This window comes from Petromyzon marinus, chromosome 17 (assembly GCF_048934315.1).
Source record: "Petromyzon marinus isolate PM22_M1 ecotype Great Lakes invasive population chromosome 17, UKy_Petmar_22M1.pri1.0, whole genome shotgun sequence".
Lineage (NCBI taxonomy): Eukaryota > Metazoa > Chordata > Hyperoartia > Petromyzontiformes > Petromyzontidae > Petromyzon > Petromyzon marinus.
The window spans coordinates 14,263,527-14,286,691 of record NC_133683.1 but is presented as its reverse complement, the minus strand read 5'-3'; the positions used below and the strand labels follow the sequence as shown (position 1 = coordinate 14,286,691).

At 51.7% G+C, this 23,165-nt stretch overlaps 1 protein-coding gene across 2 annotated transcripts in view; it reads left to right on the top strand.

The window, feature by feature from the left end:
- Positions 1 to 329: 329 nt before the first annotated feature.
- Positions 330 to 23,165, top strand: part of LOC116943308 (transmembrane protein 151B-like) — a 33,009-nt gene continuing 10,173 nt past the window's right edge. Inside the window, exon 1 of one of the 2 annotated variants that reach the window (XM_032956058.2) lies at positions 330 to 745. In XM_032956058.2, the coding sequence (XP_032811949.1) occupies positions 686 to 745 (60 nt within the window). In that variant the 5' untranslated portion in view covers positions 330 to 685. The remainder of the gene's footprint in view (positions 746 to 23,165) is intronic. The other variant, XM_032956057.2, reaches the window with a different exon arrangement.

Below are 23,165 nucleotides of genomic sequence, written 5' to 3'. Positions count from 1 at the left end.
CCTCGGTGTACTGTGACATTTCACTGCTTGGGGAGATCTTCATGCAGCAGCGGATTAACCACGGGTGATGATGATGTCGGTAATTGGGGCATGCGTGATTTTACAGACGCGGTTGTTGAACCGGTCCGATTGCTCTGGTTGTGGTGGTGCCGACCCGCAGCAGCGTGTGACTGGCGTGATGTGGTTGGGCTGGCGCGATTGGGACCGAGTCACGAGGTTGGTGCAGTTCTGCACAGGTGTGCTGCTACTGCTGCTGGTGGTGGTGCGGGGCTGTGCATGATTGAGCTGCTGGTTGCTGTGGTTGACGTCGGGGGGGGTGAGTGCGGAGGGGGGGAAGGGAGGCGAGTTGCCCGGGGAGCTCCGCACACAGCACACAGGCGTGGTGTGCATGCGCACAGCGCAAGGTGGACTTGCGTCCCTCCCTCGCCCTTCTCCCGTGCCCTCGGGGTGGTAACCGCCGACGACAAAGCGGGGGCAGTGGCAGCAGCTCTGGCTTGAGCTGCAAGGCAGCAGCGCATGCGAGCGAGACCAAGGAGGAGAGCAGGGGAGGAGGGAGAGGACGTGAGGTGGGGGTAGAGGGGGAGGGAGGGAAGGAGCGAGCGCGCAAAGCGAGCAGAAGAGCAGGGGATACACAAGCAGCCCGCACAATAACAAACAACATCAGCAGCAGCAATTAGAAGGAACCATGTCTCCGTCGTCAGCTGGGATGGAGGAGAGCCAGACGGAGACGGACACGAGAGAAGAGGTGAGAGCTGCAATCTCGCACGCGGAGAGAGAGAGAGGAGGAGGTGGAGAATGGGTTGTAATGTGTGCCGCGTCTCGCTGCGATTTCTACTCCGGTACGTCGCTGGAGCGTGCGCGACATGCCAATGTGTGTGTTGTGTGCGAGTCTTAGCCGATGATGGGAGAATTCGCTGGTTGTGCGTGAGCAGTGGTTGCATTGACGATTGTGGTGATCATGGGAGGGTTGTGTGCGTGAGCAGTGACTGGTCCGCGTTTGTCTGGGCGATGTCTGCACCGTGACCTTGCATGAGTGACCCCGCAAAGCACGCCCTGTTCACCGGCGTGCAGGTGTGTGTCTGTGTGTGCCGGTGTGTGTCTGTGTGTGTCTGTGTGTGCCGGTGTGTGTCTGTGTGTACCGGTGTGTCGGTGTGTGTCTATGTGTGCCGGTGTGTCGGTGTGTGTGTGCTCACCGGCGTGTAGGTCCGTGCATGTGTTGGCGTGTCATGAAATGCATTTCAATGCATATGTATGTGTGTCGGTGTGGCAGTTGATGTATGCTAGGATGTATGTGTGTGCAAGTGTATGTGTGTGTCAGTGTACTGGTAGATATATGCGAGTGTGTGTGTGTAGCAGTGTGTCTGAAGGTTATACGTGTGTCAGTTTGTGAGTATTGTAGATGTTTGCTGGTGTGTATACCAGTGTGACATCCAGATTTTGAACGTTATCTCATGGTATACATGGATTTGTGTTCGTGGGTTAGTGTGTGCTGGTAGGTGTATGTTGGTTGTGTGTGTGTTGGTTCATATCGTTGGTGTGAACAAATATGAACACATTTTATTTTTGTCGAACTAAATTAAATGCATTTCTACTAATGTTATCACTTAGTACATTCACATTGGTGATAATTAGATGCCATAAATATGGTTTTGTTCACGATGGCTGCACTGCAGATCTGCTCGGATACACTATTCCTGTGAAATACATGTGTGTAAGTGTGTGCCCTGAATCTGTTACAGATTTAAGGCCTTGAAAAATAAAAGTGACAAATATGGTGCTGTGCGTGCGTGCCTGCAACCCAGTGTTGGTGCTGATGTGGCGGCTGATGGGTTTATGCTGGTGTCATGGTGTGTGTGTGTACATGTGTGCCAATGTGGATGTATGCCAATGTGTCGTTGGAACGGCAGTGTTGTGGGTAGCACGCTGACGTATGAACCCGGTGACCCGAGTTCGATCTGCTCATGGCCAACATCAGTGACGATTATCTGAACCTGTCCTGGCTCTTCCCGAGGTCGGCTCAGCCTCATTGAGTAGCCGGTGCCGGTGTCTGAACATCGCCATTCAGGAGACAAAAGCAGCAGGGCGTGGGGCTGTTAACAACAACACCCGACCCCCTGCAGCGCCATGGCGACCATCATAGTTGCTCGCTAACAGCACTCGCCCGACCAGTCTGTGTAGGCCACACCGGGGATGTGTGTGCATATGTATGATGGGATGTATGCCCGTTTGTGTGCCTGTGAGCCATCGTGCCAACAGATGCAATATTATGATGAACAAAGTCACTGACACGTTTACTTTTGACGATATCACCCTGAACGCGCCCGATCGCGTCCAATCTGAAAAGCAACGCAGGCGGGAGCTTGACTAGTCCCAGACGATGGCAGTATAACAATGCATTTCATCTATGATTTGGTTGCTGTCGCCTTACAGCCATGCATTCTACCAGGTTCTCTCGTTTCCTCCAAAATGGAAAGCACTCACTCGTGGGATTGGACAAACATCCCATTGCATAACCCTCCCAAATATTCATCCTACAAACCCGTGCGTCTCTCCCGGATAAAGGGCATCAAGAATGATCATATTATTGTTCAAATCAGTCGGAGACGTGTGACGGAGTGCGGTCACCTTGGGCCCTGGCTCAAGGAACTAAATGGGACCCGGTGTCAATTTCCCGTCTTGGTAGACCAGCCCCTGGGCCCCCCGTGGCTTTGGGACCACGGTGCCAGTGCAAAGCCCCGCAAACTCGTTAGCTACACAGCTGGCTGCGTCCCACAACTTCTCCATTTCCCCGGCGTATTTTTTGAGAACACAATCTGACAATGTGGCACCATTGCACCGGCTTTAATCAACGTCCTGCGAACACGCGCGGGTTGTCGCTTCACAAATATGTCCTGCGCGCACTGCACCTCGGTTCGCGTTCGATTGCTAAGAGAACAACAAAAAAAAACACTAAATAACGCGGCAAAAAAATCAGCAGCAGCAGCAGTGATGATAACGTAAGCGGAACAACGCGTCGAGCGCAAACGTGCGCGCCCGCTCAAACATGAAAGCGTGCACGTGGGGCATGGAGACCCTTCCATATCCGCTGACGGATTGCCGAAACACACAGCCGCACGTCAAAAACGACTCCGTTAGAAATTGTTTTAAACGCTGAGTTCACGGGATGCAGGGAGATGGAGAGACGGCAATGTTTGTCGGTGGGCCTACTGTACCCCTGCTATCAATATTAATGTGGCTTAAAAGGAATGCTTTTTTCCGAACCATCCTAAGTGCAAACATCATTTAAAGAAATCCGTTTCAATTATTCAACGGCAGCACGTTATATAACTCAGGGCCAGGCTGCGCAGTGCCCCTGCACCTGTGCGACAGGGCGAGCGGGGAGCGCAGCGGAGGTGGAAATGACACTCGTCGCGAGCGGCGGGCACACATCGCCGTGTTGATTACACAGACAAAGATCACCCCCATATAGCCTTAACAGACTGCTGGGGCAAGTGCTGCTAGCGAGCACGTAGGTACACGAGGGGGTGGGTGGCCAGCACCACGCCTGACAGCCTTTGTCTCCCCAGGATGAGTAGAGATATTCGTCGCTGGTGCCGGCCGTGAGCGGGAATTGAACTCGGGCGGCCGGGTTCGTATCGCAGCGCGATATCCGCTACACACACACACACGCGCGCGTGCTTGCAGACACACAGACAACCACCCGTCGTACACAGGCTGTTGGGGAAAGTGTTGTTTCTGATTACATATTATTGCCGGCACAGTGCACGATGGGGTGGTGTGGTCTGCACCATGCCCGGCTGCCATTGTCTGCACCAGTGTAGTGGATGGCAGTGGGGTAGTGGTTAGCGCACTGCGGTAGGATGCCGGTTCACTCAATGTTCAACTCCGTGAATAACATCAGTGGTGAATATCTGAACTGGTTCTGGGCGTCCCCTAAGTCAACTTAGCCTTAGATAAGTACCTGGCATGGTATGCAAACGTCAGGAATGTATAGGGCACACACAAGTGCAGATATGCGTACACAGAGACACCGAGCCCCATACAGACTCCCCCAGCCAGTGCTGATAGGGAAGCAGGCATTCATGCGGCCACGGCACACGAAGGTGGATGCGTGGCCACCACCGTGATTGGTCCTCGTCAGGACTAGTTCAGATATCAGTCGCCACTGATGTCAGCCATGGTTGCGGTGCGTCACATGAAACGACAGATCGTTGTCGTCATCATCAGTAGCACCTTTATCACGTGACACGCCGCATGGTGTGGTTAGAATAGTGGCACAGTGCTGACCCTTGCGCCTCAGGAATAATTTACGGGGTTAAATTACCCGATTTGGGCAACTCTGTGTGCTCTCCCCATAGTCTACATGGGTTTACCATGTTCTCCGATACAATGCAACTGCTCTTGACCAAACATCCCAATTCTGAAATATGACCTGCCAATTACTCAATTCCGATGACACAACAGCACCATCGCCCCTCCCCCTACCCCCTACTGCGAATAATTTCGCAGGACCCTCCTGAAAAACGATTCTTGAGCCTCGCTGATGATTTCCCGAGTAAGCGAGCGTCGTCACGAATTCCCACCGGTTATCTCTCGGCCATCGTGGCGTCTAAGATGCGGTCCACGGACACGGAATTCTCGGCGGGATTCACCTGGGGGGGTGGGGGGGCTGGCCCCGTGCGTGGCCCCGTGCGTGGCCCGAGTGGGCCCCCATGACATCAGCGCTGGCGCTTTACCCCGTTGCCCTGACGCCGCCGATCTGTTGCCGATGCCTTGAGAGTCTGTCGAGTTGTCATGGCAGCGGAATAAATTATGGCCACCCCCCCCCCCCGTTCGTAACGAGCACACACACCTACGTATCACGAGACGCGTGCGAGGAGTGCTGCTGCCGCTGTTGCGCCGTTTTGGAAATGAAAAGGGAAGACATGTCCGAGTACATTGCGCGGTGATGTTCTCGCGCCCTTTGCGACCACCGAGAGAAGAAGACGGAGCTTTATTTGAGTGTTCAGTAATACATGGCAGCAGATTCAAGGGATGGGGATTATGCAGCGTGTGTGGCTGCTGTCCGTGTGGTTGCTACAGTGCAGTCGATACCTGCGGATGTTCTGCGCGCTCTGTGCAGCACGTGGGCAGCCGGCTACGAGCGAGTGTTTGCGACCGAGTTGGTCTTTAAATAAATGGCAACAAAAAAATTGAATGGTGAAATGTTTTACCTGAAAATTGCGGTGCATAATGCACAGTAATAAAACTCGAGCTGATTTAAAATACAGAGCCAGGGGTACCTTTGGGACCTAAACGCACCGGGGAGAGGAAGGGCAATCGTCGTGCCGTGCTCAGGATGGACGCATCGCCATCAACACCTCGCGCATGCGACCATTCGCGCCGCTCACCCGCATCGCTCCTCATCCACCCCCCTCTACGGAGGGTCAACGCGCTACAATTCCAAACAACCGCGTCAGCCCACTGTTTGAAGGCCGCGGGCCAGTCGCACGTGTTTGTTAACAAGCCCCTGTACTTCCTAAGTTTGTTTCAAATCTCCACCGTTCCGATGTCGCCGCTTGCCAGCCACCGCGGAGGCTGCGGGCCCCTGGAGTTGCCGCGGTCACAAAGTTGGTACGGCCGTGCCAAAGGACACGCGGACCCAGCCGTCGCGGGCGTGCGGATGGCGAAGTGACCCCACGAGCGGGGAGGAAATGCACCATTGTGGGCCCAGTGCAGGAATCGCTCCTGGAAGCGATTCCGACTCGTTGGCTTCTCGGCGAAGGTGCACGGGAGCCGGAGGAGTGGACGCGGCGTGGTGATGCGGTGATGGCAACGCGCCATTGGGCGCCCTCGAGTGTGTGGAAGAGCGACGTGTGGCCCACGCGGAGCGAGGGCCGGGCTCAGCCATTCCCAACAATAGCAACAACAACAATAATAACAACAACGTACACACGTGTCATGCGCCTATAGCCAGGCACGTGTTCCGGAGTGCAGCGGGGAAACGGGAGGAACGGGAGAACGAGGAGGAGGGAGGGAAGTGAGTTAGGGGGCCTGGAGGCACGGAGTGAAGAGGAAGGGTTTGAGAAGAAACTCGAGGGCAGAGAGAGAGAGAGGGAAGCAGACGGCATTGCCTGCGGAGGGTGTTCCAGAGTGAACGGGGTCACCAGCCCATAGAGACCCATGGACTCGCATTGAGACTCATAGACTCACATAGAGACCCATGGACTCACATTATGACCCACAGACTCACATAGAGACCTATCGACTCATTTCGCGACCCATTGACTCACATTGAAACCTATGGACTTACATAGAGACGCTGGAATGGGGGGGGGGGGGGGCGGGGGTGGAGGAGCTTGCAGAGGTAGCGAGGAGCAGCAGGAGGAGGAGGAAGGAGAGGCCTTGGGTGGATGTGGATGCGGGGACGAGCGTCCAGGACCGCTCACGCCCGGTGCCCGCCACGTGCGCCGTCACCTCTCGTTTACCCGGCAGACTCGGTTCGTAATTAGGGCACTCAACGTGGGGAATTCACCAACAATGGCCTTCGTCGCTGCGCTAATTAAACCGGCGCTCCGGGGAATTGACGAACATGCGTCTTTCCGGACAGTCTTTTGTCTCCAGGGCAAACAGAGAGAGAGAGAGAGCTGCAGCGCGCGCATTGCCGCGAGGCGCACCGGGATCCACACCACCCGCTCGCGTTATTTACTGGGCACGGGCAAACGCCTGCCACGTTGGCCGAGGCAGGCGGCGATTTGTATTCTACAGGTCGGCCGGCACATTTTCCCTCGCCCTGTTTGTGCCCTAGTCTGATCGAACGTGCGCCCTCGATCCCCCTCTCAAGTCCAATTCGTGTGCCACGCTTCACCAGGGCCGAGAAGAGGTGTGCGGGATGTTGGGTCTGGCGCACTCAGCCCTGCACTGAAGGCAATCGTGGGCAGGAGGACGCATTGCAAGTGGCATCGGTTTTATATATTCGCGTGGCATGGTGGAAGCGGCTCGTGCGCAGGTGCTCGAAGGGTTGTTGCATCGCAGATGTCGTGAGAGGTGGCGACGACTTGCGGAGGCCTTCATCCCGCAGTGGATAGAGCATGGCTGCTGCTGATGATGATGGTGTTGATATATAAAATGCAATGGCTATGTACGGCCCGATGGATCCTTGTATTTGCAATCTGGAATTTTGACCAATTGATTCAGGTTCGCCGGTTGAGTTGACCGCCATCCGTCGCGTGTTGGAGCGTGGGGATAGTTTGGGCCAGAGTGGCGTGCGGAAGGATCTTGATTTTCACAAGGTAGCGACTGAAGAACACCCTGCTCTAACCACGGGGAAAGATAGTCCAAGCTGTGTGTTTTAGATGTTTTGTCATGATGCAAATCTAATCCACTTTCCTTTTATTAATTTAACTCTAAATAACATAAAATAGTTAATCTGCATTGTAAAAATATAATAGTTGTTCATCGGTATACGTGCTTTCTGGGCCAATGTTTTCCAGTAGCATTCCAACAAAAAGATGTGTTTTTGTATTTTACCAGGTTAACGCCCATTGAGCTATACAGCTCTTTTTCAGGAGCGACCTGGCCACAAAATGATAGCTCAATGAAGTGGCGTATCATGTGTACATCTATATCAGCCGAATACTCTAAGCACATGTTTCTAAATGTCGAGGGAAAAAACTGGAGGAGCAGGACAAAAATCCACGTGATCACAAACTCAAAATATATCAGGCGTGAGAGTTAACATCTCACCACCGTGGTGCCCTATTTGTTCATGCGGGAAAACCGTGAACGGTGTGCACTTGGTGAGTCTCGTCCACAGAGTGAGGCCTGTTAAACGAATCCCACTCGACACATTGGTCCAAAGGCCAATACATCGATGGACTAGAATGTGACGTTATTTCAACATGGATAGATTAACTCTTTCCTGTTCATTTATAATTCATGACCCACAAAAAAATATTACCCAGGATTTATTACCGATGATGGCGCAGAATTAAATGTGCACGATGTCCCATCCATGCTACCACTTGGCATCGCGGTTGTGGTGTTTAGATCTCCAACGGTTCCAGGTTGAACCGCGTGTTGTTCATCATGATGAATAATTCAGTTCCTGAGGAAGCTCCCGATGCGTGGAGCGAAACGTCGGACGTGGTACCGAACAACACGCGGCAAGACCCGATAACTCATGGGAGAGATGTATCCCAGCCAGCCACACTGGAAGAACAAGCACGCCATTTCCAGCTTTGTTATCACCAACAAGGCCAACATTCACTGAAAATAAAAAAACACACCAGTAGAGGCCTTTTGATGTCCTGCAGAGATCAAACTCAGGAGTTAAAAGTCAAAGTGATTTCGTGCTCAATCTCCTATTTACAGCCCTAAAGCAGTGGTAGAAATTCCTCATTCCTATAATGAGGGCGAGTTCACCCGTAAGTCAACCACGGTTGGTGGGATGATGGGCGGCGGGAAGAAGCCGGCAGCGGTTGGTTGTGGCACAGCGGTTGGTTAAACCACAGCGGTTGGTTGTGGCACAGCGGTTGGTTAAGGCACAGCGGTTGGTTGTGGCACAGCGGTTGGTTGTGGCACAGCGGTTGGTTGTGGCACAGCGGTTGGTTGTGACACAGCGGTTGGTTGTGGCACAGCGGTTGGTTAAGGCACAGCGGTTGGTTGTGGCACAGCAGTTGGTTGTGGCACAGCGGTTGGTTAAGGCACAGCGGTTGGTTGTGGCACAGCGGTTGGTTGTGGCACAGTGGTTGGTTAAACCACAGCGGTTGGTTAAGGCACAGCGGTTGGTTGTGGCACAGCGGTTGGTTAAACCACAGCGGTTGGTTAAGGCACAGCGGTTGGTTGTGGCACAGCGGTTGGTTGTGGCACAGCGGTTGGTTAAGGCACAGCGGTTGGTTGTGGCACAGCGGTTGGTTGTGGCACAGTGGTTGGTTAAACCACAGCGGTTGGTTAAGGCACAGCGGTTGGTTGTGGCACAGCGGTTGGTTAAACCACAGCGGTTGGTTAAGGCACAGCGGTTGGTTGTTGCACAGCGGTTGGTTGTGGCACAGCGGTTGGTTGTGGCACAGCGGTTGGTTCTGGCACAGCGGTTGGTTGTGGCACGTCGGTTGGTTGTGGCACAGCGGTTGGTTGTGGCACGTCGGTTGGTTGTGGCACAGCGGTTAGTTGGGGCACAGCGGTTGGTTAAGGCACAGCGGTTGGTTGTGACACAGCGGTTGGTTGTGGCACAGCGGTTGGTTAAGGCACAGCGGTTGGTTGTGGCACAGCGGTTGGTTGTGGCACAGCGGTTGGTTGTGACACAGCGGTTGGTTGTGGCACAGCGGTTGGTTAAGGCACAGCGGTTGGTTGTGGCACAGCGGTTGGTTGTGGCACAGCGGTTGGTTAAAGCACAGCGGTTGGTTGTGGCACAGCGGTTGGTTGTGGCACAGCGGTTGGTTGTGGCACAGCGGTTGGTTAAGGCACAGTGGTTGGTTGTGGCACAGAGGTTGGTTATGGCACAGCGGTTGGTTGTGACACAGCGGTTGGTTAAGGCACAGTGGTTGGTTGTGGCACAGCGGTTGGTTGTGGCACAGCGGTTGGTTGTGGCACGTCGGTTGGTTGTGGCACAGCGGTTGGTTAAGGCACAGTGGTTGGTTGTGGCACAGCGGTTGGTTGTGGCACGTCGGTTGGTTGTGGCACAGCGGTTGGTTGTGGCACTGTTGTTGTGGAGGTTACGGACAAAGAGGAAGCGTCAACACGGACGTCCTTCGCCGCGTCCCGAGGACGCTTGGCGACAGCGGAATCGAGAGACCCTCCCTCTCTCTCTCCGCGGGAGGAATCCGTGCAGCCGAGCTGACGCCAGGCACTATATTTACTCTCTCGCAGGGGGTGGCGGAACGGGCGATTCACTCTCATTTATCCTCCGCCACCATCGACCGGGGAGCTCGGGTGTCTTGCGATGATCTCTACGAGAGATTTCTAACACAAGTGTGAGGCTTCTGCTGACCTGCGCAATGTGTTAATAATATATATTTTTATTCTAGATTTGAAGCTTTCGTGACTGCAAGGATCCATACTCTTTGGTTCTATTCGGTAAAGTCAAGTAGGTAAAAAATAAAACAACAAAAATCACGACGTTTTTATATTTCACTATTCATCATCATCGTCACCATCTGTCCACTGCCGGAAGAAGGCCTCACCATGTCCTCACCATCTCTAATATTCCGGCAACGCCACACCTCGTCTCACTCCAGCACGACACGGAGTTTATTTAATTGCACATTCGATAATTTGGCTACCATTCCATGACAAGTCTCATCCCACGACCATCATTCATTCCTGGCAAATGTGCTGCCCAAGGCCACTGACTCTTCTCAGCGGTTCATACGACGTCTCTGATTGGCGTTTGCTCCCTGATGCGCGTGCTGGTCTGTCTGTCTCACGCTGTACCGAATTTTCCCGCATATAGCCCGCAAAAATAGCATTCTGTGTAAAACAAATTTCAGATAGCCCGCACCTCCATATACCCCGCAGGGTCTTGTTTTGTTTGTAAAAAGTGGTATACCCCGCGGGTTATATGCGGGAAAATACGGTAATTCCCAGCGTGCGTCTCACCGTGCTCCTTTGTGCGTTCTTCGCCTCGCATGCCACGCTCTCTGTGCGTGTCCCTGCGCACGATGCACACGCCGCAGCTGGCAGTGCCCACCCAGTGAGAGTTATCTCTGTGGGCACAGTGAGCCGCTGATGATCCTTCTCTCTAATAGAGTTTTCTAAAAGCACTCCAACCATGAATTAGCAACCCTCCATTTGCAGGCAAAATTTTGTTTGCAATTTTTACCTGCTGTGGGTGATATTTCAATTTAAATTCTCCCTCTTTCAATAACTTTGCTTGTCGTGTCATATTAAGCTGTGATTTCCCATGCGATACCCCGAACAATAACTTTGCTATTCGGTCCCAGCAACACATCCGCTTCACCGTGCCTTGAGCAGAGACCTCATGAGTCGCTCCCTCTCGCTCAGACTTCGGCACGGAGTGATCCCCCCACTCGCCCACACGGCCTACCAGTCTCAACTTACATCTTTCATTAAAACCCACTCGCACTACGCACGCAAGTGTGACAGCGAGAGAACGTTCTGTATGAACTGATGGTGTGCACCATTTAATAATCATGTATTTATTTATGACTTTGACTGCGTGTGACATAAGTTAGTGTAACACGCGGTAGGCTTTTGCGAACAATATCATCCATAACAGAGGTTTTTTTGGGTTAGATCTCATGAATATAAATGTGTCGTTAAACCCGCCACCACCCGACACAGCCAATTAGCAAGGTTTTGTCACGTAAACAGAACGTGCCAATTCGCCACTAGTACAGCACACCGGTGTGTTGGAGAGCAAATCCACAACATTTACAATCTGAGTTCGACGTTTCGCCACTGATTGCAATTAGTTGTGATTACTGTGACATTGGTTGTGTGAATGCAAACCGTACAGGTTACAGATGTACGATTTTCGCACGCGTGTGGTTAGGTGCTTGCTGCGTGACATGGACACGCACGATCGAGGCTGATCTTCGACACCACGGCATTGGCTTGCATTCAGCGTGGCGGCTAGCGCAGGATCGGATTGCCTGGTGGCGACTTGGGGAGACTGCTACACCCCGAGGGGTATGCAGGCGATGATGATGGTGGTGATATTCTTTGGTTATTTCGGTAAAGTCACGTATAAATAGAAAATAATAAATTACATAATAACATACGACGTTTCGATTGCAAAGCAAGCAATCATCATCAGGTGCAAATTAAAGAGAAACACACCTAGTAAACTTAGAAATATAATGCAACACAGCGCAGAAAGTCGGCTGACACAACAGTCAACACCCTACCTGGTTGATTACGTCCAAGAGAGAGACAAGACACAGAACCGGAGACACATACACAGACACACAAGCGGAAAGAGTTAACACAGAGACACAGAGAGAGAAACACACGCATGGGCACACAGAGAAACAACGTCTCTGTGTCGAGGCCTTAAATAGTTAGAGAGGGGCTACAGAGAGAGAGAGGGGGGGAGGGGTTAGAAGAATTAGCATGTCAATGAGAGATCCCACAATGAGAGATCCACCGCCAACGCTGCAACAACCGAGGGGAGACAGAGAAGAAGGCAACACTAAGCACCAAATCGAGTTTGATGGTGGTGATGTTGTTACGTGCCAGGCAGCACCCCCGAACTCCCTTGTAGAGGATTTTCCAGGTGAAATTTTCCAATAGATAAGCGAGCAGGTAAGGGTGTGGGTAAGCGGCAGCGGGGTGCGATTGGCAGCTTCTGCGTGACGGACGGTGGGCCACGGGAATGAAATCCATTCGTGAGGCCGCCGTGGTGAGAGTGTGGGAGCTGCTGCCCCCTCTCCCGCCCTGCAACGCCCCAGACCATTACTTCATTACTTCATTCTTAAAACGGGAAACTCGATACGACCCATATCTCTACCTCAGACGCTGATGGATAGAAAAAGAAAATCACTAATGCTTTGGGGATACGCTTACAGTCTAATGAAAAATGTTGCTGCCAGTTTAATTTTCATTTTTAAAAAGTCTAAATGGTTTCATTATTACTTTTGTAGGTTGGCATGTTTTAAAATCACACCTTCGCCCCTCAGTTGACATAGTGTGCATTCAGAAGAAAAAAACAAATTCCCATTCCTGCGATGTTCACGATTGATTTAAATGTGATCAGGGAGGCCATTAGGCTTAGCTGATGACGGCTAAAGCAGTTGCGTTTTACTGCTCAAAACGACTGGGCTCAGCATTAAAGCAGATCACGTGATACCGGGCAGTGCGCCTCGTATTGACTCGTGGCAAGGATGCCAGCAATCGTGGGCGTCAAGTAAAAGCCTGCGATCAAAGGGCCATGCGCACCTTCGGTACGTTTTATTGGTAGGAAGGGGTGCAATGGTGCATCGATTGATTGATATAAGGGTCGTCCTGTCCTGAAAATGTGCGATTGGTACAAAATGCGTAGTAGCTGCTCGTCGCTAAAATTCAAACTCGAGAATAAATGCACAATCTTGACGGAAATTTGAAAGCATGGAAAACCCCATTTACGTCTGGGCAACTTACTCCTCATGCAGAGCATGCACGGCATCCATGAGGAAAAGTGGGAGAGTGGATGTTGGGCACCGACGATTCGTCATTTCACTCTGACAGCTTACTTACTTTCCACGCGGTGACCACGCACGTCCACAGTCGGAAAGTGCATCGCCCTTTTATAAAATGTTGTGGGATTTAAACATCTACGGACGGATTTTGAAAGCTCGTGGAAAATGATCGACGATGTGCGGCTGCGTGCTCGTAAGCAATCTCAAAAGCTGAGCGGTGGCACTGGCGGGATTTTATTAATTGAACATCCTCTTGACCCTGAACTCAACCACCTTGAAAGCAGAGAGATTCTAGTCTAGAGTGTGATGTGAAGAGGGAGTGATATTCGTTTTGCTGTGCGGGTCAGAGAGCTCTACCTAAGCAGTTTGAAATTAAGTTGTTGGCACGTGAAGCTCAGATATCTGAGACGGCAGCTGGCAAGACAGGAGAAGCCACGGAGAGGTTCGAAAAAGAACTTGGCTGGTGCGTGTTGCAGTTATGGTCTGTATTTTGTCATTGGTAAAGAGGCGTAAGACAAGGCTAAATTATATGCCCAGTTTGGTTAAATCTCTGCGGGGAACATTTGATTGCAGACATTATAAATAAGAACATTGGGATCAGTAATGACGCAGCTGTAATGTCTGAGCGCGATAGAGTTCGGCAACTTATACAATCACTCCATTACATTTATAAACAAATATGTCATGGCTTTGCACGTAAATACATCTAAAGTGGCGGTGATAATAGATGGGGAACAGGCCCAACAATTTGATTCGTGCAAATATTTAGGAAAGTAATTGTCAAAAAAACAATAGGTGCAAGAGTGAGATGAAATTCAATATAGTTTTTTGAAAAACAGTTAAAATGTCACGACTAATAAATCTTTGTGAGTTGTTAAATTGGCATCGGTCCTCTATAGTTATGACGAATCGTGTTCCCAAAGATAATAGCAACAGATTAAAACACGTTGTAACGTGATAGAAGAATGCTGGAAATCATCTGGAAGGACACAATAATGAAATGTTTAAAAAAATAATTACCAATAAAAGAATGAGCATTTTAACAATTAATGCGCACGCAAACTGAAGTGCCATTCGTCGAGCACGCGGTACGCGGATGAAGTGGCAATGCGATCGTGAATATAGACGAGAAAGAATAGTTGGATCAAAGGAACTAGGATGACGATGAAGCGTGCGGATGGGTGACATCAAAGAGCCGTGAAGAGATGAAGAGAAATGCGGAGCGCCGGGAAGCTTGGGGGGGAGCGAGAGCCATCGCGGACCTCACGATCGCAGGTGGCACCTCGCGGTGGCGCTGCAAGTAAAATCTGTCGAGAACAAGTTCACCTAGATCCATAACAAAGTTTTGATTACATTTTTTGGGTTTGGTCGCGTAAATATAAATGCGTCGTTAAACCCGCCACCACCCGACGTAGCCAATTCGTAAGGTTTGTCACTTAGATAGGTTCAAGGAAAATAACCAAAAATTACCAAAAAATTATTTTAACCTATTTACGTGACTTTACCGAAGAACCAAAGAATATGAATTCCTGCAGTCACGAAAGCTTTAAGTCAATATTTGTCATGTAAACAAAACGTGCCAATTAGTTACTATTTCAGCACACCGGCGTGTTGGAGAGTAAACCCACAACATTTACAATTCGAGTACGACGTTTAACTGGTGATTATAACCAGCTTCACTAGGCTATTAACCATTATTGTGAAGAAGTCCTCTTTATTATGGATAATATTGGTCGCGAAAGCCTACGTGTAGCTGCTGATATTGTGAAAATTATTAATCAGAAACAAATGCAGCTTCTTCGTATGAACCAAAAAAGCCTTTCAACAAGTTACCGGGATTGCGCCCGATCTCATCAGATGTCAAACGCGAAGCAGGTTTTAACCGGGACAGTGCTCGGATGGATCCACCACCATCGTGTGTGCCAGGTTGCCATAGGCGGCTGTGGGATTGTGCTACTCGGTGGGCAGTAGAAGGCAGTGCAGCAGAAATCCAACGTTATACTGAACTTCTATCACCCCCACATCTACGCACCGGCGTCACAACCCCGCAGTAACCAGCGTGGTGAAGTATGGTCAAACAACCTCATGACCTCACCCAGTAGTGGACGGGGAAATCAGAGGGGCCGCGCGAGTTCACGTAACCGCGCAAAACACTACAACGGATTTGGTTACATTCGGGCCGTTCCGGTGTGTGCGTGTGCAGAAAGACGCAAACACGCACACGCACGTGCGCGCACACACGTGCACGCGCGCACACACACACACGTGCACGCGCGCACACACGCACGTGCACGCGCGCACACACGCACGTGCACGCGCGCACACACGCACGTGCGCGCGCGCTCCAGATGAGAGCCCCGCGCGCCTGGAGGCGCTGGCGGCGCGCGTGGCCGGGACGTGGCGGAGCAGACGGAGCGCTTCGGGGCAGCGGTGAAATGGAGCCGCGTTGGGCCGGAGAGGGAAGCCCCCGGCGGGTGGCTGCGCCGTGTCGAGGCGGGGTGCGATGGAGCGTCTCCTCACGGCTAGCGACGTTGGCCTTCTGCTCGAAATGGGTCGAGCCGAGGCTGCGGCGATCCAGCGCGCGAATGCCTCGGTCGCCAATTCCGCTCTCACGAATACCTGCTGAGAACCGGCATCGGCAATGTGTTTAATACATCAGCACTAGGGAGACAAAGGCGGCCGGGCGTGCCGTACCAGCCTTCGTAGGTGCTCACTAACAGCGCTTACCCCAACAGCCTGGGTGGGCTACAATTTTTAGAGGAATTATTTTGCACCTTTGTGAGACGCAGCGCTTGCGAATGACAGTCGCATCTCAGTTTCAGTTTCATTTCATTTATTAGGTGTAGCCCTGTGAGCCATGCGGCTCATAGAGAGGAAAGAGGACGTGGTGATATCTTGCGCGCGAACAGGGGGTTCCTCTTTTGATGATTAAGGAAGAGTTTAGCGATGGGAGAGTAGGGAGAATAACAATTTTCTTTATAAACATTTACAGAATGCTCTCCCGAAAACAAAAAAATTGCCAAAAAAACCCACCGTGCTAATCTTAAATCCAAATCTCCATATAATAATCCAGTAGCATTATTCTTGCTCAGTAAGTTTACATTTTGTACACATCTTAATTACACTGCATGGTTAATTTCTTGGGATGTACTGTGTACATCAACAATCTGTTCACATCGCCCATCTAAATTTATCGATCGTTATTAACCCCCCAAAAAAATCACCACACTCAGATTTCCCGACAGCTGTCGATGCAACAGATTCAATTGTGGGCGATACGTTGGGTTGCTCGCTATAAAATTCCACATTGATCGATGGCCGTCACTTGAGATTCCGAGCACGGCAAGGGAAGCCGTTTGTTTTCAAATTGACCTTTAGCGCGACCCCGCCACGGTTTCGTTCTCGGCGCGCGTTCAAATTCGTCGTCCGTTTGGACGAGGGAGGCTCGCGGCGGCGCTCTCGATCACCGCCCCCACCCCTCCCCAACACCAAGCCTCCGTCTTCCCAAAGCAACGGAGGTTCTGTGGCCACGCTAAATAACAATGAGCACTGTCCAGGTTAAAAAATCCTGCTTAGCTTTTGACATCTGATGAGATCGGGCGCAATCCCGGTGAATTGGTCAAAGGTTTTTTGGGTTAATTCGGAGAAGCTGCATTTGCTTCTGATTATTAATACCCACTTTCGCGACCAATATTATCCAGTAACAGCAGCGACGGTGCAGCCCTCGACAAACAATATGAATAGGTGATTTGCGGGGCAAGCATTGTGCACATTAAAATTAAAATAATTCACCCGGACAGTCCCTTGAGAGGGAACGTCTCGTTTGCAAGGGCGTCCACACAGCGAACGCACGGAGTGACACGTGGCCTTGAAATGCACGTGCACGGTCAGGCTACCATTAAATACCCCGGCAATTATGAAAACGCGTCGATGCACCGTTATCCCCAAAGGCAGGAGAAGCCCAAAGGTCAGAGCAGAGGGCAAACCTTCAAAAGATGGTGTCAACATTATGTCACTTTAATTGCCCCATCCACGCGATGGTATTGGACAGCGTCAAGACCGGGTGCGGTTTGTGTGCAGGGTGAAGCAATAACGTCAGGGACCTAAGCGAGTCGCAACACACACGTAGCATCGTCCTGCCGCACTGGCGTCTGCACGGTGTTGATTCACTTGACCCTTGAATTGACAATGTTTATCGGTGTTGGCTGCACATTTACACGAGGTGCACATAACAGCCTGCTGCTGCTGCTATTGTCAGAGCAGGGGTGGAGCACCTCGCACCCGCCTCACTGGTGCACGACCGGATAGGAGTCAGAGTGAAGTAGGAGTCAGGGTGATTGATGATCCCAGCATTCGCCGATTCACTTCAACCACTCACTCATTGGCGGACAGTCGCCTCTTTAAACTCTTCGATTGCTACTATTTTACTTTACTCATTGATTATTCCACCTTTGTTGAGGACTCTTTACCAGGCTGACCGTTTTGTCTCATTCATCCCTGTGTTCAATCACTACCGTACTGCAGGTCACAACAGCACATTCACTCAACCACCCATTCACCCACAAAATCACTCACCCATTCACCACACTGTGGGTCACAACAGCACACTCACTCAACAACAACCGCCATTCGCCACTAAGTGGTGTTGACGTCACCACGACGCTTGTGCCAGGCTATGTGCACCTTGAGGCCACGTGAAGTGTCGAACGCCCGCTGGCAGGTCACAGGGCAGACTTTGATGCCACAGGTCGACTGACTGAAACGACTGGCTGATGCACCACCTGTGCCCCCTACTGTGCCAACCTGCTGTGCTTTAGTCACCCGGCGCTCCCCTCGTTGTTGTGAGCGTCGCTCCTCCGCTCTCCGTTGTTGCTGGAGGGCGACTGCCTCCAATTGCTCAGTAGCGTCCTTTACGAGCCTCCTCCACAGAGGCCGATCTTGACACCGCTGGTACCAGTAACCGGCAAGTCCACTCAGCTTCACATCCTCCTGTACCACATCACTCCATCTCTTCTCTAGCCCGCGCCGCGCCCGTTTAGCTCCCTCGATCCGGCCGAACAAAAGCTGTTTAGACATGCAGTGGATGGGCGTGTGGGCTACATGGCCCAGCCAACGCAGCCTTGCCTGCCAGAGGAGCTCACCGATGGGACTTTGTCCAGATCTTTCAAGGATTTGTGAGCTCCTCACACAATCCAGCCTGGTTAAACCCAGGATGGATCGTAGGCAGGCCAGCCGAAATGTTTCTAACCAGCGAAGATGTTCCATTAGGGGGGTCCACATTTCGCAAGCGTAGAGAAAGGAGGGAATGACCGTGGCCGAGAAGACCTCAAGCTTCGTGCGGAGCGACAGACCAGGTAACTTACACACAGCGTTATGCAACCGATGAAAAGATAATGGCACTGGAGCCGGTCATGAGCACACTGCCCAGGTATGGGAAACTCTCCACTCTCTCCACAACTGCCCTATCACCAATTAGGAGTTGTGGGGGGGAGTGTCCCATGGTACAAAATACCCAGGCAGGTGCTTAGTTTTGGTGAGGCTGATGGTAAGGCCCCACCTCTTAGTGGTAAGCTCCAGGTTCAGCAGCAGCGCCTCCAACTCCTCCTCTGAGTGAGCAGCAATTACCAGATTATCGGTATACATAACATGGTTGAGCAATAGGGAGACATCCCTTGACCGCACCCAGGCATCGATTAGCCTCTTATTGTATCTGTACCAGATGGAAATTCCTCAGTTACAGCTATTGAAGGCTTCACGAACCACGTGGTCAAAATAGATGTCAAATAATGTTGGAACAAGAGGACATCCCTGTCGCACCCCAAGGTGTACAGGGATTGGCTCTGACTCCCGGCCACGTAGTTTTACCCGGGCCGGCTCACCATCATGAAGGTCCTTAATGAACAACCCAGAGCCCAGGCCCACTGGTGGTATCATAGGCCTTGACCAGGTCAATAAAGCAGAGATGTAGGTCTTGTTGGAATTCCCTACACCTCTGCTGTAGCAGACGGACAGAAAATATGGCATCTGTGCAGGACCGCCCTTTCCTGAAACCGCTTTGGGGCTCCGCAAGTATCTCCCCAGCGTGCCTAGCAAGGCGATGTTGAATAATCCTTGTCAGGACCTTTCCCGGCACACTGAGGAGTGATATGCCCCTGTAGTTGTTACAGTCTGTGCGGTCCCCCGTCTTAAAGGGGGGGGGGGGCACCAGGGCATCCTTCCAATCCTGCGGAACCCGTCCAATGGTCCAGACTCTTGTTATGATGTCATGTAGGGCAGTCTGTGCACAAACGCTACCCTCCCTCAGCATTTCGCCTGGCAGATCATCTCTGCCCGGTGCCTTTCCTGGTCTCAGACTCTGGATCGCCCTCAGTACTTCCTTAACAGATGGCACCTCAGCGAGCCACTCACAAGGGGCGACTTCGTCTTCCAATGTTTGAGGCACCGCAGCCTCGGCAGGGTCATCCCCACTTTGTCCCACGTTGTTTTCCTGGCTGACGTATTTTTCATCCACCAGGACCTCACAGAAATGCTCAGAAAATCTGCAAACCTGTTCCTGGGGGTCGCAGATTGGATTACCGTTCTTTCCCCTAATGATGGTAATAGGTGTGGTGATGCAGGTTACTTTTTTGATGGAATTAAAGAGCGATTTGTGATCACGGGCCATTGAGGCAGACTCCATCTCCTCAGCAACCCGTGACCACCACCCATCCTTGCAGCGCCTCACGGCTCTCCGAACCTCCGAGCGAAGGCTGTGGTAAGCCTCCCCATTCTCTGACGTGGGATGCTGTAGCCGATGAGAGTGGGCCTGTTGCTTTTTCTCAGCCAGCTTGAACACCTTCTCTGTCAGCCAGGGTCTCTGGACAGTGTACCCAAATCAGCCATTGCAGCTGCATAAGCGACAGTCCTAAACCTCGCCCATTTCCCCTCGACATCAGGAGGAGTGGGGGACGATGCCAACCCCAGCCGCAAGCGATGATTAAATTCTCGCTTGCAACTTTCATCAGTTAGCTGAGAGCATGCCACTAAGGGTTTGAATGGGGTCCCGGGTGTACACCCACCATGGAAAAATGGCAGGCACATCTTACAGATGAAAAGTCGATGGTCAGTGGGCAGATCAGCTCCACGGTAGGTCCTGGTGTCAAGGACATGGGCCCGCACATGCTGTTCCGTCACTATGTAGTCCAGCAGATGTTCTTGCTTGGACCTGGTATGCATCCATGATGTGGTGTGGATGCGCCGATGCCGGAACAGCATGTTGGTAATTACAAGCACATGTGCTGCACAAAAATCTAGCAGCCTCCTGCCGTTGTTATTGAGCAGATCTGGCCCATGCCTTCCAATCACTCCAGACCAGGTGCCAGCATCATGACCAACTCGGGCATTGAAGTCACCCAACAAGATGACTCTATCCCGAGGGGCCACTTTAGCTAGCACCTTTGACAGGAGGTCATAGAAGGCATCTGACTCATCGGCCTTGCCTGCATCTCTCCATGGATGTTCGTCTTCAGTGGGGGCATAAGTAACCACGACCTCCACTCCTCGCCTCTGGTTGATGGCAAGGCAAGCCCAAAGTAGCCTGGGGCTTACAGCTTCCAACACCTCATCGCCATGCTCCCACGCCCCCTTAATTTTTTTATTCAAAAGAAGAGCCACACCCTGTTGTTTGGCAGTCTCCTGCCCCGAGTAGAGGACTGTCCACCCCTTATGGTGGCAGGAGCCAGAGGCGGTCCACCGGACCTCCTGAATACCACAGAGATCCAGGCGGTACCGGTCCAGCTCCCGACAGAGGAGTGGCAGCCTCTCCTCCACAGTGAGCGTTCGAACATTCCACGTGGCCATACGAAGTGGTTTTTTGTTGTTTCTGGAGGAGCCCCGAGGGTAAGGATTTAGCCTACTGGCTCCGCCACTTGGAGATTGGCCAGGAGACGTCCATAGACGCCTGTCCCCCCAGTGCCTCTGGCACAAGCTTATTTATTAAATTTTGTCGTCGTGGTTTAATGGTAATTAATTTAAGGTGGAGGGGTTACCAGCCCCTCGCACACGTTGAGAGCCCCCATTTGGCCGTTGTGGTGGTTACAAACGCCATGAGGGGAAAGGGCCAATCGGAATTGGCCCTCCCCCCACAGCACTGCCCACGACAGCGTTGCTCGTCCGGCACCACGAGTAGGTAGGGGGTTGTTTTGCCGGACTCCCTCACTCAACCACTCATTCACCCACAAAACCACTCACTCACCACACTGCGGGTCACAACAACAACAACCGCCATTCGCCACTAAGTGGCGGTGACATCACCACGACGTTTGTGCCAGGCCATGTGCACCTTGAGGTCACGTGAAGTGTCGACGCCCGCTGGCAGGAGGTCACGGGGCAGACCCAAGTGCCACAGGTCGACTGACTGAAATGACTGGCGGGTCCCAACAGCACACTCACTAACTCACTCAACCATTCATTCACCCACATCGCTCACTCACTCAACCACTTATTCACCCACAACATCACTCACTCGCCACACTGCGGGTCACAACAGCACACTCGTTCACTCACTCACTCAACCACTCATTAACCCACAACATCACTCACTCACACAACCACTCATTCACCCACATCACTCACTCACCATACTGCGGGTCACAACAGCACACTCACTCAACTACTCATTCACCCACAACATCACTCACACAACCACTCATTCACCCACAACATCACTCACTCACACAACCACTCATTGACCCACAACATCACTCACTCACACAACCACTCATTCACCCACAACATCACTCACTGACTCACTCAACCACTCATTCACCCACAACATCACTCACTCACCACACTGCGGGTCACACTTCTCTTTCTGCTTCTTCGCACTGCTCCGCTTTGGAATTCCCTCCCGTCGTCTCTTTTAATGCTTCAATGAATCGTTCAAAATTGTTTTTGTTGCACAAAAATTCCCGTGTAGCCAGTTACCCGGCCAGCTTGCGAGGGAGATCCGTGCTGCGTCAGCACAGAACGACAGCTTCAGAGTGACCCCTCCAGAGTAGCAGGCAACATTCGGGTCAGAATGCGTCGGAGGTACAAGGCAAATAAAACGTCTAAAGAACAAAGAATAGCAATATTCATAAAACATGCGTTAAAAAAAACACATAAAGCTAACAACGAAAACAATACCAACAGGCACATTTGCGCCAACAACGAGGAGCAGGATGGAGGTGATGATGAGCGGTCAGGGAGGAGCGCCGTGCGGAGCGAACGCGATCGGGAGAATAAATCAACAAGAGCCACGTGAGCACGTGACGAGAGTGCAGCACGCGGGTTGCGTGCAGGTGCAGCACTCGAACCGTGCTCTAGGAGCTCGAAGTCACTGGGGTGGGGGGCAGCAGAGCCTGAGCTGAGAGGCGAGGGCGGTAACGTGGGGCAGCAGCAGCAACAGCAGCAGCATAATAAAGTATTAAAGCTTTTGTGACTGCATAAAAATTACTCATTGGTTTTTTTCGGTAAAGTCACGTATGTAGAAATACAATTGTAACATTATTTTATTGTATTTCTACATACGTGACTTTACCGAAAAAAACAAGAGCAGCAGCAGCAGTTTGGAGTGTGAAGAGCCCGGTTTGTTTGAGTCAGAACAAAGGAGGCACTCCGCGTGTCCCAGCCGATAATTTATGGAGTTCGGAGGTCCTTTACATATTTGCCAGATGCGTTTGAAAAGGACTTTAAGGGTAAAGACACACCAAGTGATGGTTTCTTCGGAAGCCCAGTATAGGAACAAATTGTAGGTTACACAGAAGTTAAACATAATACAATATGTACGTTAATATTATCTCTTACAATGCTTATATTGAAGTATGTTCCTGGCATCTTTGATGCTTTTGGACATTTTGGCTCGCGCTCAGCAGCTCTGTTAAATAAACCTCCACTTGGCAGCGTGTGGGGGTGGCGAGAGGAGCGGGGGGTGGGGGTCGGGTGGTGTCACTGCGTTGCGCTCTCCCAGAGCCGCGGGCACCTGCGCTGGGACCGGCCGTGCGGAGCGGCGGCGCTCTCAGGGATGCAACC